This window comes from Thalassophryne amazonica, chromosome 7 (assembly GCF_902500255.1).
Source record: "Thalassophryne amazonica chromosome 7, fThaAma1.1, whole genome shotgun sequence".
Taxonomy (NCBI): Eukaryota; Metazoa; Chordata; class Actinopteri; order Batrachoidiformes; family Batrachoididae; genus Thalassophryne; species Thalassophryne amazonica.
The window spans coordinates 107,531,429-107,550,011 of NC_047109.1; the positions used below are offsets into that span (position 1 = coordinate 107,531,429).

Sequence of the window (18,583 nt, forward strand, 5' to 3'; positions counted from 1 at the left end):
ACCTTGGACAAGTTCAAAGATGGCTAACCTTGACCTATTTTAAGAGTTCAAAAGGTCACATTCTCTTTCCTATTTTTATGGGCATACGGTCGAGGGTATTTTAGCACTGCGTTATATTTTCACAATTTAAGCTGCACATCCAAAATCTTTTTTTTTCTGTGCTCTTTTTGAGCATGTAGTTTCACTGCATTGTGAACACGGTATAAAAATAATCCTGTGTAATTTATACTTCGGGAACAATGGAACACAGCAGGAATCATAAATTGGCATTGGGTAATGTTGTATTGTGAGGGTGTGGCTTCCAGTCACGTTGAGTGCCGGCGCTTTGTCCTGACTTGCGTTGAAACCACTTAATAAACATGATTAATTTTTGGCGTTTGATTTGCTCCATCCTTTACTTCCCTCGCGCTGTTGTGGTGTTGACCTGCATCATCTCGGCACTAGGTTGCTTCCACGTGGCGTCGTCATGACGCCACACAGCGCAACTCAAAGCGGGCCCGGTGTGAAAGGGGCTTTAGATGTGTCACTGCGTCAACACCCCTGCTTCAATTAATGAGGTCATTAGCAGCTTTCTGGAAAACTTGACTGCATACTGAGGAGGTAATTCAGCCATTTGATTCAGGTGTGTTGGACAGGGGACACATCTAAAAGGTGCAGGACACTGGCCCTCGAGGACTGGAGTTGAAGAGCCCTGCTCTAAGGATTCCCTACTTTCTTGAACAGAGCAGTGATGACAGGAAAATGATCATCCCCAGAGGTGGGATGAAGTCACTGTCAAGTCGTGAATCGGCAAGTCTCAAGTCACAAGTCACAAGTCTCAACTCAAGTCTCAAGTCAGCTTGCACCAATTGGTGGTCATAATGACTTGAGACTTGACTTGGGACTTCTGACTTGCCGATTCATGACGAGAGTGACTTGCTGGTGACTTCGTCCCACCTTTGCTACTATTATTACATACTGTTGTCAATAATATAGTAATTTTTTTCATGATCTGCTGGCTCTTTTTCATATTCCTCCCCTAAGCAATCCCTATTTGGTCTACATAAATCACAAACCTTCCACATTTAAATTTTGAGAGGAGAACTGCCAATACTTTATTTGCCCAAATCCCAATATGGTACCATGGTTAGGGTAGTAATACAGCTGGTTGTTTTTATCCACAAAAGACATGCTCCAACTCTATCTGCTAAAGTGATCAATCCAAGAATAAGCCAGTTGAATGCGATAGGTACAAATGAACACTGCCTTTCTTGTTCTAAGATGTCACCTGGGTTCTTATGCTGTTTATTTAATACATCCATATTTTAAATAATAATATGCAGTTAAACACCTCTGCATTAGTGACCACAGCCTCCCAGACTTAGTTCAGAGAGGTGTACCATTTTCCTTCACAGCAAATTTCCCATTTAAGAAGGGCCCACAAGTTGTCAATAGGGTTTCGGTCAGGTGGGGCCATGTCATGATTCGTTCATTTGTAAGGCCTTTACTGGCTAGCCCCGCAGTGGAGTACTTCGATGCACTGTATGTCCTGCATAAAAAATCATGGTCTTCATGAAAGATACAGATTTTTTGTGTACTGCTTGACGAAAGTGCCATCTAAAAACTGGCAGTAAGTTTGGGAGTTGATTTTGAAGTCATCTTCAACCCAAAAAGGTCCATCTAGCTCATCTTTAACAATACTGACCCATACCAGTACCCTGCCTCCACCTTACTGGCATATGGGCCAAAGTGGAGCTCCGCATCCATTACTGGTCCAGCCACGTGTCCATCCATCTGGTCTGTCAAGAGTCACTCTCGTCTCATCAGTCCATTAAACCTTTGAAAAAACTGTCTTCAGATATTTCTTGGCCCAGTCTTGATGTTTCAGCTAATCTTATGTGTCAACTTGGTGGTCATGTTTCAGCCTTCCTTACCTAGGCCATGTCTCTGAGCACTGAACACCTTGTACTTCTGGGCACTGCAGGTAGGTTGTAGTTCTGGAATATGACAGTTAATTACGTCCATCAAAGACATAATAAAATCATTGGCATTTATTTATTTGTCTGTCTGTCTGTTAGCATGATTATGTCAAAACTACTGTACAGAGTAGTTTCACCACAGATAGATATTAGGTCACAGAAGACTTCACTGAATTCTGGAGGTGATCCAGATCTGTATTGGCGGACATCAGAAATCTTGAATTGCTCTTGTTTGTGTCTTTTTTCTCAACACATTTCTTGGACTGCGTTTACATATATAAAGCTTTTCCATCTGAATCAGAAGCTCAAAGCTCTTTACAATGATGCCTTGGATTCATACACACACACACACACACACACACACACACACACACACACACACACACACACACACACACACACACACCACACACACACACACACACACACACACACACACACACACACACACACACACACACACACACACACACACACACACACTGATGTCAGGGTACTGCCATGCAGGTGCTCACTGCACTGGGAGCAACTCAAGGATTAAGGACCTTTTATTGTTTTTGTTCAGGACTTTGCCCAAGGGCCTTTAATGATTGTCTTGTCTGGCTGGGGTTTGAACTGAGGTTCCTCTGGTCTCAAGCCAAACACTTAGCCACTAGACCATGACCACCCCATTTCTTGTGACCCTGTTGACTATTTCCAACAAAGTGTTTGATGGTTCTGTGATCACGCCCCAATATCTTAGCAGTTTCAAGAGTGCTGCAACCCTCTGAAAGACTTTTCACAAGTTTTCACTTTTCAAAGTCAATTATTTATTTATTTATTTGGCCCATTTTGCCTAAGGAAAAGAAGCTGCCTAATAATTATGCACACCTTGATATATGATGTTGATCTCTTTAGGCCACATCCTCCCTCATTACTTGTGTAATGAGGGAGTAATTACCTCATTACTTGGGAGTAATGAGGGAGTCATCCGATATGCTTAAATCCAATAACCATTCAATTTATACAACTTGGAGTTGGAAAATATGCATAAAATGATTATATGGTCAAAATACTCACTTGCCTAATAATTGTAGACACTATATATATATTCAATATGTCATTTTAGATCGTGCAGCAGACATGCCCTTCTTTCTGAGTGTTTCTCAGAAAAGGCTCATCCCCAAACCACACGTTTTACAAAGTGTTCAAGCAAACTGAAGTACAAAATGTTAGCAGGAGGGGTTAAGACAGACAAGAGAGAGAGAGAGAGAGAGAGAGAATAAAGCACCAATTTTGTTGCGTAGCCTCAGAGAAAGAAAAACAGATGTAGATTAATCCTGATTATTAAAAGAGACAAAGCAAAAAAGAGATGTAAACAACAGTGGGGAATTGGTCTCCAAGGGTTTAGGTATTGCTATATGCCAACACAAATAGGGCATCTTTATGATTCACCTGCAGATCATCACCCTTGTTCCAGTTACACACACAACTTTAAATGGAAGGATTGAGTAAATAAGTTGCTCACCTGGGGCCAGCTTTAGTTCTTAAATTTCAGAGCACAGTAAATGTTTGTCATGCTCCATAAATAGACCATGAAGTGAACATCCTACTGAGAACTGAGGAAAAAAACACTATCAATAAGTACAATTCTTTACATTAAAAGGAGTTTATCTTGTGTTGAAAAGTATCTAAATTGAAGAGAATGTTGAGTAAAACACATTTGAAGAATAAACTATGCATTTGCCACAATGTGAGGCAACAAGAGGAGTTGAAACAACAACAATGGACATATTTTAGGAGGATAAAAAGATGCAAATACAAAAGGTAAATTTACATTTTTAAAGCGCCAGTCATACTAAACAAGAGAAAAGCAAACTGTGCTTCCGCTTGTATGCTATGTTGATGTATGGCTTCAAAGTAGAGATAATAAAGAAGTCTGGAAAGTATGTCTATGAAGATGACATATGCCGAATTTTTACAGTGACAGATTGGCACTTTACAATAGGTATGTGGCATATTGACCCCCATTTTCAAAAGGATACTTCGTTGGAGCTTTTCCCAATTCAACACCAAGCAATGGTTTTATTCAAATGGTGTTCTTATTGCATGGAAGTGAAAATCAAGATGGCACCCTTGGGGGTCATACTGGATGATGAATGACCCTCATTTTCAAAAGGAACCATTCCCTAGCTTCCCCCATTTCACCACCAAGAAAGGATTTCAATCAGACATGGTGTTCTTTAGTTATTGCACACAAGCAAAAATAATGCTGGTATCTGTAGCAGCCATGTAGACAACAGACAGTGGTTGTTTTTGAAAGGAACCTTCCTCTAGTCTCCCATAATACACCACCAAGAAATGGCTTCAGTCAGACGAGGCGTCCTTTAGTTATTGTGCAGAAATGAAAATCAACATGTCAGCTGTGATGACCATATGGGATAATGGATAGCCCCCATTTTCAAAAAGAAACTTCTTGTAGCCTCCCTCAATTCAACACCAAGAAATGGTCTCAATCAGATGAGGCTTCCTTTAGTTATTATGCATAAACAAAAATCAAGATGGCATCCATAGCATCCATAATGGATCACTGACACGGCCATTTTCAGAAGTAACCTTCCTCTGGCCCAGTACACCACCATGAAATAGCTTCAATCAGACAAGGTGCTCTGTATTGTGAGGAAATGGCAAGTTTAGAGATGGTCACCCAGATGGACTGAAATCATAATGCCCCCAACATCATTGTGGGAGGGAAAAAAAATACTACTACTACTACTAATAGTAATAATAATAATTATTATTATCCACCACATCTGAATGCTACTCATCTTTTTCAGTTGTTTTGTATGCAAGAAATCCCAGTGAAAAAGTTGAAAATGAATCAGCAAGTCCCAAGTAAAGTCTCACGTCATAATGGCCACCAACTGTTTGCAGGCTGACTTGAGACTTGACTTGGGACTTGCAGATTGATGATTTGAGAATGACTTGACAGTGACTTTGTCCGACCTCTGGTACTTACAAATTAAAATTCCATGTATTGATGTGTCACCAAATTATAACATAAGTCACCTGAATGTGCTGCCCATGAGTGAAGTCTAGACCCTATCAATTACAAAGGCTAAACACCTTGGCAATAGTTACCTCAAGCTGTCCAAACTTACTGGGGTGACCATCTGCTATGCACATTCTACCAGAACAAAAAGTACAACACAAGAGAGCCAGAATGTACACTGACAGAAATGTTGTTGCTAAACAACCATGTACAGTCTAGAATAGACAGGAATGTGACTTATTAGAGTTGCAGTAAAACAGGGTGCATTAGCAAGTCTGTGATTGTATTGATACCAAATCAATAAATGAATGAATGCCCAACACAGTTCTAGAGAATCATGTTCATCCATTCCTTTATGTACTCCAACAGCACACAGCAACAGCTACAGTCCATCCAGACAGGAGCCCATCTATCCTTGTAGTCTGTGCCACGCAGCTACCTCTAGGCTTCTGGGAAGCCACCAACATACACTGCTGTGGTCCAACATCTGTTTATTTACCACTAATGTCATATATGGGATTTTGCGTTGCAAGCAATATTTTTTTCCTCTCTCTCTCATTCTTTCTCTCTACCAGCGCTACATATGCGGATATAAATCTTCAGCATGAGTACCACCAGTGGGTAAATAGTCCCAGAAGCAAATAAATAATATCTTCAGGAATATATTTTGTAAGTAATAAAAAACATGAAAGAATACATTAATAAATACACTCTGCAATTTTTAAGGTTCAGAAAAAAACATGGTTTGAGGGCAATTCACTCGCATTCATTTATTCATAAATACATTTATGGAAACTCAGAGCTGTATAATATGACAAATTTGTCAAAGGTGATGACAGCACTTAATTGCCATCAAGGTTATAATATGATCAAGGTTGTAAAAACGTGAACTTACTGTAGCATGTAAAAAGAGATACAGAAAGAAAACATTCATTTATACTCCATCTCTCCATTCACTGACCAATATAACACCCAGACGAGCTGTCTGTATAGTTTTTGTACTTCACTACAGCAGAAAAACACACACGACTCAAAAACTCAAGAGGCAGGCAGACAAGACATCTCTCCTCATACCTGTGTACTCCAAGTGGAATCCAGGGGCAGAGACACTGATGTCGGACTGGAAGGTCAGGTACATGTTGTTAGAGGTGCTGTTCAGCAGTTGGGGAATGGTTGTACCTGTAACAGCATATGGGAAAAACGGGTAAGATAAAGGTCCAACATTCCATGAAATGCCCAATGCCTAATCTTGACATATCTTTTCTCCCTCAGTTATATATGATACTGACTGGTTTCATTTCCTTGATTCCCCTTTGATGTTCTAATTAAGCAAATCTTTACCCATTTGATGCCAAGAAGATTTTTGGACCAGCTGATCACTTTATTTTTGGTGTCAAATTATTCCCAACATACAAAAGAATTTCCCCTCAGTATTATGTCTTGATTAGGTGAGTCCCCACAGGGGTTTGTGAGACTACTGTAATCATTCTCTTTGTGTGTGTGTGTGTGTGTGTGTGTGTGTGTGTGTGTGTGTGTGTGTGTGTGTGTGTGTGTGTGTGTGTGTGTGTGTGTGTGTGTGTGTGTGTGTGTGTGTGTGTGTGTGTGTATCCAGTAGATTATCTCAGGAACCCACTGTTTGGCCGATTTCATTCATACTGCACATGTGAATTGCCTGTGACATATCAACATATCATTCATATGAAGGTTAAAGATAAAGGTCCATCAAGGTCCTCTCTTCATAACTTTAAAGCAACAAGAACTAGAGTCAGCAATCTCTTTGCCATATATTGACTTGTACGTGGCATCATGATGACGTCACTATATGGGTATGACCAAGTGACTGTGTGTGATCCAAAAGCCACATTTTTCTCAGTACGCTTTAAGCTAGAAAAGCCAGAAGGATGTTCTAGAGTACATTTAAATTAGATAATAGAATTTCATGAACATTCAGTACGGTATGTCTTCTATAATATATTCCAATTCTAAGGTAGAACTCTACTAGTGTATACTAAGGTATATCTAAATATCTAAAAAAGGAAGAGTAGAATAGAGAAGAGTAGAGCCACTTAGGTGCCTGGTCTTGAGAACCAGGGATGGTAGGTTGAAAAGCTTTTTTATCCCATGGGAACTCTCCCTACCCACCCAAGCTGCTCAAGAAAATGGACATATCATAATAATATATCATAAGACATCATAAGATATAGACATCATGTATATAAGTGATATGTTCTAATGTATGTGTGATATCACAATAATGTCATCACATCACAATAAGAGCAATCACAGATTTCTGATTGCTCTTGCCAATCCGGATCCGGATCACCTCCAAAATTCAGTGGAGTCTTCCATGCCCTAATATCTATCTGTGATGCAAAGTTGGTGAGAATCCATGAAGTAGTTTTGATGTAATCCTTCAAAGCGTATATAAAGTGAAATCTTGATCCAGAATCCGGATTCAGATCACCTCCAAAATTTAATGGGGTCTTCCATGGCCTAATATGTGTCTGTAGTGAAAATTTGGTGAGAAGTAATTTTGATGTAATCATCAAAATTACACGTCAAAACGTGTAATTTCTGCCAAAACATGTAGAGGGAGATGACGAGGAGCAACACTATGAATTCACTGAATACTTTTTTTGGTGTTGTTGTTTACATAAAGTTAATAAATATATTGTTTTGCTGTGTTGTTATTGCATAGAGCAGACGCTTCCACTGGTTAGTAATAGAATCACCCAGATCATAGATGTTTATCCTATTTCTATGTACAGATGATAAATTGTAAAAAATATTTCATACATTTGAACACAATCAGACATATTCAGCTTTTATCCAGGGGAAGATAATGACTACAATTGTGGCAAACATTAGGTTGGATTACCAAACCTACATTTTACCCAACCTAGGTTTGGGTAAAATGTCAAAAACATGCTTATTTAGGGTCTGCTCCTTTCTCTGCTCCTGACCAGGGCAGCATCTCTACATCTGGAGTTGGTCGCCGGGCATCAGACTGTGGCTGCCCACTGCTCCTAGTGGTTGGATTGTGTCTAAGTGTAATTAGGATGGGATAAATGCAGAGGACATTTTTTATTGAATATGTATGTCCAATGACAACAAGGAAGCAGCCGAAGGGACTTACTTTATTATGATTTGGTTGTCAAACTTAAAAACTTTCTGTTCTTATATTTTCTTTCTTTTTCCTGTAACCCTTTAATTTCCTTTTTTGTCATATATTTTTCCTTCACATCCTTTCTTTTTTTTTGGGCTGGCTGATCCATCCCTGCATTTTGAAGATTAAAAATAATAATAAAAAAGGATGTGTGTGTGTGTAGGGGGGGTTTGTGGCCTTGTGGTTGCTCCCATTTTGTTCAGGGTCACCACAGCAGATCCAGCACAGATCTACAATGGGATTTGGCACAAATATTACATTCTAAATTCTAAATTCTGAAAACAAAAATAAAAAACAGATGTGATTTGTATTTATTTGTTCATTTGGCTCTATTTCCACTCTTGGACAGTGAACACAATACACTAGAATATGTAATAAATGCCAGCAAATTAAACAACTTTGGTAATTACAACATTGTAATTAAAGCATGCATAAACCCGCAAATGAAAGTCAATGCTTCCCAGTGACACTGTCGCAGTTCAGCCGTGCATACTGCATGATGACAATTGATCATAAGTAGGCTACTCTTTCAGGATGACAGTTAAACCCACTGAATTTTTGGCAATGTACAATGTAATTTTATGACATGCACAGCGACTGAATTGTGTATTTTAATAGCTGTACTAAAAGTGGTACACCCGCCACGATCATTCAACTGCGTAAATCTCCTCAGCTGTTATAAAAGAGCTGGGAGCTACGTTCAACGTGCTTCGTTTGCATGTTTCCAGCCATACCCAGAAAACAAAACATAACCCATAAAAAGGAATTAGCACCACAGAATAGTTTGCATGCATAACACACTAATAGCATTTCATCTCACTCTTCTGTCTTTTCATTGAGACACTTGCATATAATTGTAACCACAGTTATAAATTTTGCCCAGGATAAAAATGACTGCTCGGTAGTTATATATTATTCCTCAGCATATCCAAACCACACTGCATTGAGGGAGCACCACTGTGGCGACATTACAAAAAAAATTATGTGAATAGTTTCGTTTTAAAATGAGATAAGCAGCATTTGGCAAATTCAACACAGAGTCTTATAAAACTGATAGCTGATATAACAGCATCAGTAACTAGAAACTAGAGCAATCAGAGATTTCTAACATCTGCCAATCTGGATCCAGATCACCTCCAAAATTCAGTAGCATATTTCATGCCCTAATATCTATCTGTGGTGCAAATTTGGTCAGGATCAGTGAAGTAGTTTTGACATAATCCTTCAAAGCATATATAAAGTGAAACTTGATTCAGAATCCAGATCCGGATCCAGATCACCTCCAAAATTTAAATCGATTCTTCCATGGCCTAATATGTATCCGTGTTGAAAATTTTGTCAAAATCTATGAAGTAGTTTTGACGTAATCCTGTTTACAGTAATCCGTCAAAGCCTATATAAAGTGAAAGTGAATCCAGAATCCAAATCGGGATCCAGATACTCTCCAAAATTTTATGGAGTCTTCCATGGCTTAATATGTATCTGTGTTGAAAATTTCATCAAATCTGTGAAGTAGTTTTGATGTAATCCTGCTAACAGTAATCCTTCAAAGCCTATATAAAGTAAAACTTGATCCAGAATCAGGATCCGGATCCGGATTACCTCCAAAATTTTATGGATTCTTCCATGGCCTAATATGTATCTGTGTTGAAAATTTCATCAAAATCTGCGAAGTAGTTTTGACATAATTCTGCTCACAGTAATCCTTCAAAGCCGATATAAAGTGAAACTTGATCCAGAATTGGGATCCAGATCACCTCCAAAATTTAAGGGATTCTTCCATGGCCTAATATGTATCTGTGTAGAAAATTTAATAAAAATCTGTGAAGTAGTTTTGATGTACTTCTGCTAGCAGTAATCCTTCAAAGCCTATATAAAGTGAAACTAGATCCAGAATTGGGATCCGGATCCGGATCCGGATCACCTCCAAAATTTAATGGAGTCTTCCATGGGCTAATATGTATCTGTGGTGAAAATTTAGCCAAAATCTGTGCAGGAGTTCTGATGTAATCCTGCTAAAAGCCAGACAGACAGACCAATAAAAATGCAGATGATTTTATTATGTCCCTGGTGGAGGTAATTAAGCTCCACCAGGGACACAACACTACGCTTTAAAACCCAACAAGCCAATAATGCAGTTATAAAGTCTACTTTCAAATAAGGCCTACTGCTGCTGCTGCAGTGATAGGAAACAGTGAAGCAGAGGTGATATATATATATATATATATATATATATATATATATATATATATATATATATATATATATATATATATATATATATATATATATATATATATATATATATATTATTTTTTTTTTTCTTCTTCTTCTTTAGCTACAACAAACTTAACAGGTTTGAAGACAAGATTCTCCAAGGACATGTCAAATGCCATCAGCTCCATCACCACGTCTGTCTGCTGCTGAGGCTGCCTGACGCTTGATTGAAATCTGCGAGGGAGCTGACAACTAAACTTCAGTTGTGTCTTCCTTACCTGAGTAGCTACCGAGCCTCGGAGCATTGGCATCGACCCCGTCGAAAAAATCCAAAGAATCCCAGTTGTGTTCTGTGGCAAAGGTCACTACTTGAATCTGAAACGAAAAAGCAACACTTTAGTGCCATTCAAGGGGGAAAAAAGGAAACAACTGCAATACCAATATGTATTCAGGAACAGCCAAAACGCCTGACCGTTCTAATAATCGTACCATGATAGTGTGTGTATGTGTGTGTGTGTGTGTGTGTGTGTGTGGGGGGGGGGGCACTGAATAGACTTCTAAATTTGGATTAATCTCGAGACGACTGAGATTTGCAAGTCTGTCTGCTCACTTGGATGCCGGCTCCCTCTGGAACTGAGATTTTCCAAGCACAGTTGAGATAGTTGGCGTACAGCTCCGGGTACCCTGGAGAGAGGACGGTGCCTCTGCGCTCAGTTAACACGCCACCACAGGGAACTAGACCAAGAACAACAGAGAAACAGACCAGACAAAGGAAACCATTTTAACCACTTATCCCAATACCACAAAAGAGCAGAAAAATGCTTTATGTATGTATTTCTACATAATTGTTCTTTCAACATGATTCCACATCAACTTTAGAAAAAGGACTCAGTGTGCAGTGAATGAACTGTCAACAACAAAGCATGAACTCAACAGATGAGCGGGAAGTAACAGATTTTGTGTCCAGTGAGACAGCTGCGGTTCACGTGCAGTGAGAGCTGTCCAATAAGGATTAAAGCGTTTGAGTCTGGGCTTAAAACTCACCTTTTTAACCAGTTAAAAATAGCAAATAGCTTCATGTTTTTATGTCCGCCAAGGACGTAATAAAATCATTGGCGTTTATTTGTCTGTCTGTCTAAATTTTAGCAGGATTATGTCAAAATTACTGCACGGATTTTAAACAAATTTCCACCACAGATAGATATTAGGCCATGGAAGACTCCATTAAATTTTGGAGGTGATCTGGATCCAGATTCTGGATCAAGATTTCACCTTATATAGGCTTTGAAGGATCAAGTCAAAACTACTTCACGGATTCTCAACAAATTTCCACCACAGATAGATATTAGGGCATGGAAGAATACACTGAATTTTGGAGGTGAGCCAGATCCGGATTCTGGATCAGGACTTCAATTTTGTAAGCTTCACTTTGTCAGATCTTAAGGATTACGTCAAAACTACTTAATGGATTTTCACCACACTTTGGTGTTAGGCCTTGGAAGACTCCATTGAATTTTGGAGCTGATCTGGATCCGGATTCTGGATGAGAATTTCACTTTGTAGACTTTCAAGGATTATGCCAAAACTACTTCACAGATTCTCACCAAATTTCCACACAAGATAGATATTAGGGCATGGAAGAATACATTGAATTTTGGAGGTAAGCCGGATCTGGATTCTGGATCAGAATTTCAATTTTGTAAACTTCACTTTGGGAGATCTTAAGGATTACGCCAAAACTACTCAATGGATTTTCACCTAATTTTCACCACACATTGGACTCCATCAAATTTTGGAGGTGACCTGGATCCAGATCCAGATTCTGGATGAGGATTTCACGTTGTAGTCTTTTAAGGATTATGTCAAAACTACTTCATGGATACGACATCTTATCACCATGTAAAACTAAGATCAGGGAGACACTATTTTGTTTCAGCTTGTGAATTAAATATCAGATTGCAACATCTTCATCAGTCGGACCGTTCTGGATCACTCTACAGTTAGTACATTGTGTTGTGGACTCCGGATCCAGGTAAAGTCTGGGTCACAATGTAAATTTCATATCTTTTATTTTGAGTCCTCGTCAACCCTTGGAGGACGTCAAAAATCTCTGATTGCTCTTGTTTAACTCACTGTGATTGATTTTTGAGATACTGTATTTATTATTATTATTATTATTATTATTTTTTGTCCTGTTCCAACTGCTGTTTTTTTCTTTTGAAATACACAGTGTATTATTGTTCAAATTTTGTGATTTAATTTGTTGAACTAAAAAGCACTTTGAAACTTACATGAAACTTCTTTATGAACAAAACTATATTATTGGTGCCTCACATCAAAATGACTCATCCTTGTGCAAGTCACTTAAGACCAAATTCCACTTTAAGGCCTACCGATGTGAGGCACTGTCGTAAAATTGTTTAAAATTCTGATCACAGAGTAGAAATCGCAACAATTTCACCAATACATATACACTCAACAAAAATATAAACGCAACACTTTTGGTTTTGCTCCCATTTTGTATGAGATGAACTCAAAGATCTAAAACTTTTTCCACATACACAATATCACCATTTCCCTCAAATATTGTTCACAAACCAGTCTAAATCTGTGATAGTGAGCACTTCTCCTTTGCTGAGATAATCCATCCCACGTCACAGGTGTGCCATATCAAGATGCTGATTAGACACCATGATTAGTGCACAGGTGTGCCTTAGACTGCCCACAATAAAAGGCCACTGTGAAAGATGCAGTTTTATCACACAGCACAATGCCACACATGTCGCAAGATTTGAGGGAGCATGCAGTTGGCATGCTGACAGCAGGAATGTCAACCAGAGCTGTTGCTCGTGTATTGAATGTTCATTTCTCTACCATAAGCCGTCTCCAAAGGCGTTTCAGAGAATTTGGCAGTATATCCAACCAGCCTCACAACCGCAGACCACGTGTAACCACACCAGCCCAGGACCTCCACATCCAGCATGTTCACCTCCAAGATCATCTGAGACCAGCCACTCGGACAGCTGCTGAAACAATCGGTTTGCATAACCAAAGAATTTCTGCACAAACTGTCAGAAACCGTCTCAGGGAAGCTCATCTGCATGCTCGTGGTCCTCATCGGGGTCTCGACCTGACTCCAGTTCGTCGTCGTAACCGACTTGAGTGGGCAAATGCTCACATTCGCTGGCATTTGGCACGTTGGAGAGGTGTTCTCTTCACGGATGATGCGAAGGAGATGTGTTGCACTGCATGAGGCATATGGTGGTTACACCAGATACTGACTGTTATCCCCCCCCCCCCCCAATAAAACAAAACTGCACCTTTCAGAGTGGCCTTTTATTGTGGGCAGTCTAAGGCACACCTGTGCACTAATCATGGTGTCTAATCAGCATCTTGGTATGGCACACCTGTGAGGTGGGATGGATTATCTCAGCAAAGGAGAAGTGCTCACTATCACAGATTTCGACTGGTTTGTGAACAATATTTGAGGGAAATGGTGATATTGTGTATGTGGAAAAAGTTTTAGATCTTTGAGTTCATCTCATACAAAATGGGAGCAAAACCAAAAGTGTTGCGTTTATATTTTTGTTGAGTATATATATATATATATATATATATATATATATATATATATATAGTTTATTTTTGGCACATTTTAATGAACACTGAACAAATTTATATATATATATATATATATATATATATATATATATATAGTTTATTTTTGGCACATTTTAATGAACACTGAACAAATGAATATATATGTATATTGTATATATATATATATATATATATATATATATATATATATATATATATATATAAGGGCAATCAAAATAAATGGAGTAACTCTTGAATGCAAATTCCTTTTAAAACCACAATTTGTTTGAATGCAAGCATCTTCTGGGACCCTCGGCCCATGACGTAGTTTGGGACATCAGGGAGCCGTGTGTGTGTGTGTGTGTGTGTGTGTGTGTATGTGTGTATACAAATAAACCTCCATGAGGAGAAATGCTCAGTCAAAACATTCTTTGGTTGATTTGTATTAGGATAATTAAACCAGAGTCACCAAATTAGTGTGTACATGTTGTCTGCTTCACAATAAGCCTGGTGTCACGGTCTGATCGCCCTCCCGTCTCATCAATCCCCTTGCCTTCACCACGCATGCATCATTTCTGAGCGTCAGCAGTGATTCACTGATTGTCGCCTCGTTTCTGTTTAAAACTGCACTCCAGTCAACTATCTCAGCCATTTCCACATACTGTAAATTCAGCATTACTTCATGATAAATTACAGTCTTAAATTTCACCTGACATTAATGAAAGCTGACACATCTGACACTTTACACCCAAACCGATCAAAGAGGATAATGTGATTATTAACCATTAGATGACAAAGTAAAACCTCTTAAATCATTCTAAAGCCAGTTTTAAGCAGACATTCAATGTTTAATGTAGACATTCACGACCCATGATAAATTAGGAGCCAAAAGAAACACTGCTTACTACATACAGTAAGCAAAATACATACAAATGTATCTTCAGGTCTGTCTGAGTGTGTGCACCACACGGTTGCCTCCTCTACTCACTTTTTTGTTCACCACTGAGGGCAGCACCACATACAGTTGCAGAAAGTGTTTTGCAGAGGAAGCCAGCTGTTGCTCGTATGAGAAAAATGGCTTACCACAATTTTCCAGCGAGGCACTTGCGAACTGAACACAATGTCCAAATGGGTACATTTATCTGTTCTACCACTTATCACTATTGGACATTTTGACTTTGTTCATAGCATACAGTTAAATATTCTTGTGACCAGTCTCTCCAGAGCCTTGCACCAATCCTTTGAATGTTTAAGAGAGCTGGAAGACATGAAAGTATCAGAGAAACAAGTTAAAAATGGGCTGATTGATTCATAGTACATTGGTAAATCAATGAAAGAGTCCATCATACATTTTCAATTTGTATCAGTTAATTGTTATACCCCGACCAACAACAGTTCTATTCAACCATGTATCTGGTTTGTTCAAAACCAATGGTTGTCAAAATTAACTAGGAAATTGTAGGACATAGTCTTCACCATCCACACAAGAAAAAAAAAATCCACTAACCAGTGGTTGAAATGTTGAGAACAGCAATGCACTGTGTTCTCATAATAAGGATCCAGATGTTTTTGTCAATATAAGAGTTCACACTGTACAATAATAACACAGTTTTACCCATCAGCCACTGCAGTCAAGGTTTTGATTAGGATGACAATGGAGATGTGTGCAAAAAGAAATGGAAGGGAAAACTGTCAGTTTGCCATCGGTCTCAGATCATCAATATTTTACAGGTGATATATCTGGTCCCCTCATGCTCTGAGAATCATGCCAAGTGACTACTCTGTTCCTGCCATGTCAAGTGACACATTGGACAAAATGAGCTTGAGACTGTCCCTCACAGGAATCACACTTTTATGTAATCATCGTCACAGTAATGTCATCTTCAGTTAATCCATGTCAAAAAGAGACTTCAGTGTCAAAATCCATTATAAGACTCGTTCTGCGTAACCGTTTCAAATTCTGCTGTGCAAATGAAAAATGAAGGTCAATGCCTTTGAAATGTGCAGTGTTTTTATCAAGACGTCTGCCAGATCCTGCAGACGTTAGTGAAAGAGTCTCTGAAATGAATAAGAGGAGTGTAATGTGACTACGGTTCATGTCTGATAGTGATCACTTCACCATTATTGTGCTGCTGGCGGTCGCTTCATACAGAATACACAAAGGTTTTTATTCTACATGGAATTATACCAAAAATTCAATTGGGGGCAAGGTCATGTCTACCTGTCTGTTTGTTTGCTCCTTCCACATCCTTCTGCTGATTTCTACCAAAGTTGCCATGCCAAAGATGGTTCATCCTGAAATAGCCCTTAAAGAATTAATTTAGGCAAAAATCAAGGAATTAGATTTTCAACTCAAATTGGACAAAATGTAGCACACACTGGATTCCAGAATTGCCCTGACATCGTCAGCCACAGGTCAATCACTGGGTTGAAGGTCAAGTTCATAGGATAAAATGTCAGATTGCTGTAACCTTAACTTGAGTTCTTCAAACCAGAAGGAGCCACCTGAGGTGGTACAGGAATCTGGTGAGGATGCCCCATGGTTGGCTCCCTAGGGAGGCCTTCCAGGCACATCCAACTGTGAGGAAGCCCCAAGGAAGACCCAGGACACACTGGAGGGAATAGTTTTCCCAGCTGGCTTGGGAAGACCTCAGGATCACCCGGGAAGAGTTACAAGACTTGGCCAACTACAGAGAAGTATTGGATGAGCTGCTTGGTTTGCTGCCACCAAGACCCGGACAGAAAGTAGCAGAAAATGAATGAACTTTATATGTTTGATAATAATAATAGTGATAATAATTCTTATTATCACTGCCAATAGCACAGTGTCGGCTCTGGTACATTCTGAGTGCACTTTAAGTTTGTAATAAAGACTTAACGTGAAGTTACTTAAATTGAATATTTGCATAGTAATTGTCTTTGCCTATAGTTAAAGATGGAGTCATTTACCATAAAATATATCATGATAAAATATCAGTATTTGAAAACCAGACTGACTGCTGGTGAATAAAAATAATGAAACGGAACCCCATGCTCATCTGTCCTAATAGACATCCTGCTGAGTTAACCAATTCCTGAAGCCAGAATCACATTAGGATAACAATCCGTCCTTTAGCTGCTCAGTAACATTTTTCACAGCATTCGCACAAAAAGTAAAACTGAGTAAAATGGTAGATGTTTGTTTTGAGACAAGGTTATAAAAAATGGAATCCAAGTGAAAACAAAATCAGCTCCAACTCTGTGAGCTACAATAAAGCCCAGAGAAATAAAAGTTTTGATTGTTTGTTTGTTTTAATAAATGGGAGGATTTGCACTGTTAAATACACACCAACAATGGGAACTCAGAGAGAGCAACGCCCGCATGTGTGACATTGTCATTTCAACACAAAATTGAATCACTTTATGGGCATAATGGCTCCAAACTGTTTGAGTTCAACAGCTATAACCTAGAATTTGCCCCTTCCACGTCACCCAAGGTTAAAAGTCTTGTGACCAATAGAAAGGTGATATTATCAGTTATCAAGTTGTTCACCAATGAATATGGCCATATTCATTGGTAAAACAACTTGATAACAATTTTATCATATACATATAAATGATAAATGCACGGAGAACACAAAGCGTGTGCTCTCCCTTCGCTCACTGCCTCCGGGGGTACGGATGCGGGACCCGCAAAGAATCCAAGTTATGGCCACGGAGCTCTGAGGCTGCGGTTACAGAGACCATGCAGCAGGCGCTGCGCATCACAACAGCGAGCGTAGTCTCTGGACCTGGTGCTGGAGTTGGATGCAGCTCGGCACAGCAGACAGGGGGGCGGTGTGAGTGGCCCGCTGCGGCGCTTACTGAGCCCGCAGACTCAGTAATCGGAGCATCGGAGGCAGTGAGAGCAATGGCTGTGATGCCGACCGGTGCCGTGACCGGCCCGCCTGATAAGGACGCAGAACACAATGTGCTGTAAAAAAAAAAAAAGCATGCAAAACTGCACTAAAAAAAATCTGCAAAACTGCAGGGCCGCGAAAGGGAGTTACGTTCTAAAAATAACCTGCGATAGGCGAAATCCGGGAAGTAGTCAGCATTATTTTTTACATTTATTATAGATGTTTTAAGGCTGTAAAACCCCTCACTACACACTTTATACACTTTTCTCAAACAGGCATTAACATTTTCTCACTTTTCTCTCCTGTGTAAACACTCAAAGTTCAAACCTTAGTAGAAAAAAAATAGAACATTTTCCTATAAATAATTATGATGGCTTTTAGAACTAACAAATTTATTTTTAACAATCAACCTACAAGGTTGGACACGTAAGAAATTATTAATAGTGACTCACCAGTATTTCACAGTTCCTCTGACTATGCCTCTTCGTCGTGGCGCCGCTCCGCTGTCCGGATTGGCTGATTACTCGGGTGGTATGAAAAATATTACCCGTCCGCGAAAAGGGTGTATTGCTATTTATTCTTTAGTGTTTTATCCAATCATATTGGCATATCATTTATAGGTATATGATAAGTCTTTGTATTAATGTTCATCAATAACCATACAAGTGTACATCGAACCAGTTTCTAGGAATAGGTATTCTGCTGTAAATTTCCTGTGCAAATTTTAATTTGT

At 39.1% G+C, this 18,583-nt stretch overlaps 1 protein-coding gene across 1 annotated transcript in view; it reads right to left on the reverse strand.

Moving 5' to 3' along the window:
• The window catches only part of LOC117514727 (CUB and sushi domain-containing protein 3-like), an 885,172-nt gene that overhangs the window by 328,617 nt on the left and 537,972 nt on the right, over positions 1 to 18,583 (reverse strand). The window contains exons 35-37 of the mRNA XM_034175291.1: positions 10,983 to 11,107; positions 10,651 to 10,747; positions 6,064 to 6,168 (exon numbers count right to left, since the gene is read on the reverse strand). Coding sequence (XP_034031182.1) covers positions 6,064 to 6,168; positions 10,651 to 10,747; positions 10,983 to 11,107 — 327 coding nt within the window. The remainder of the gene's footprint in view (positions 1 to 6,063; positions 6,169 to 10,650; positions 10,748 to 10,982; positions 11,108 to 18,583) is intronic.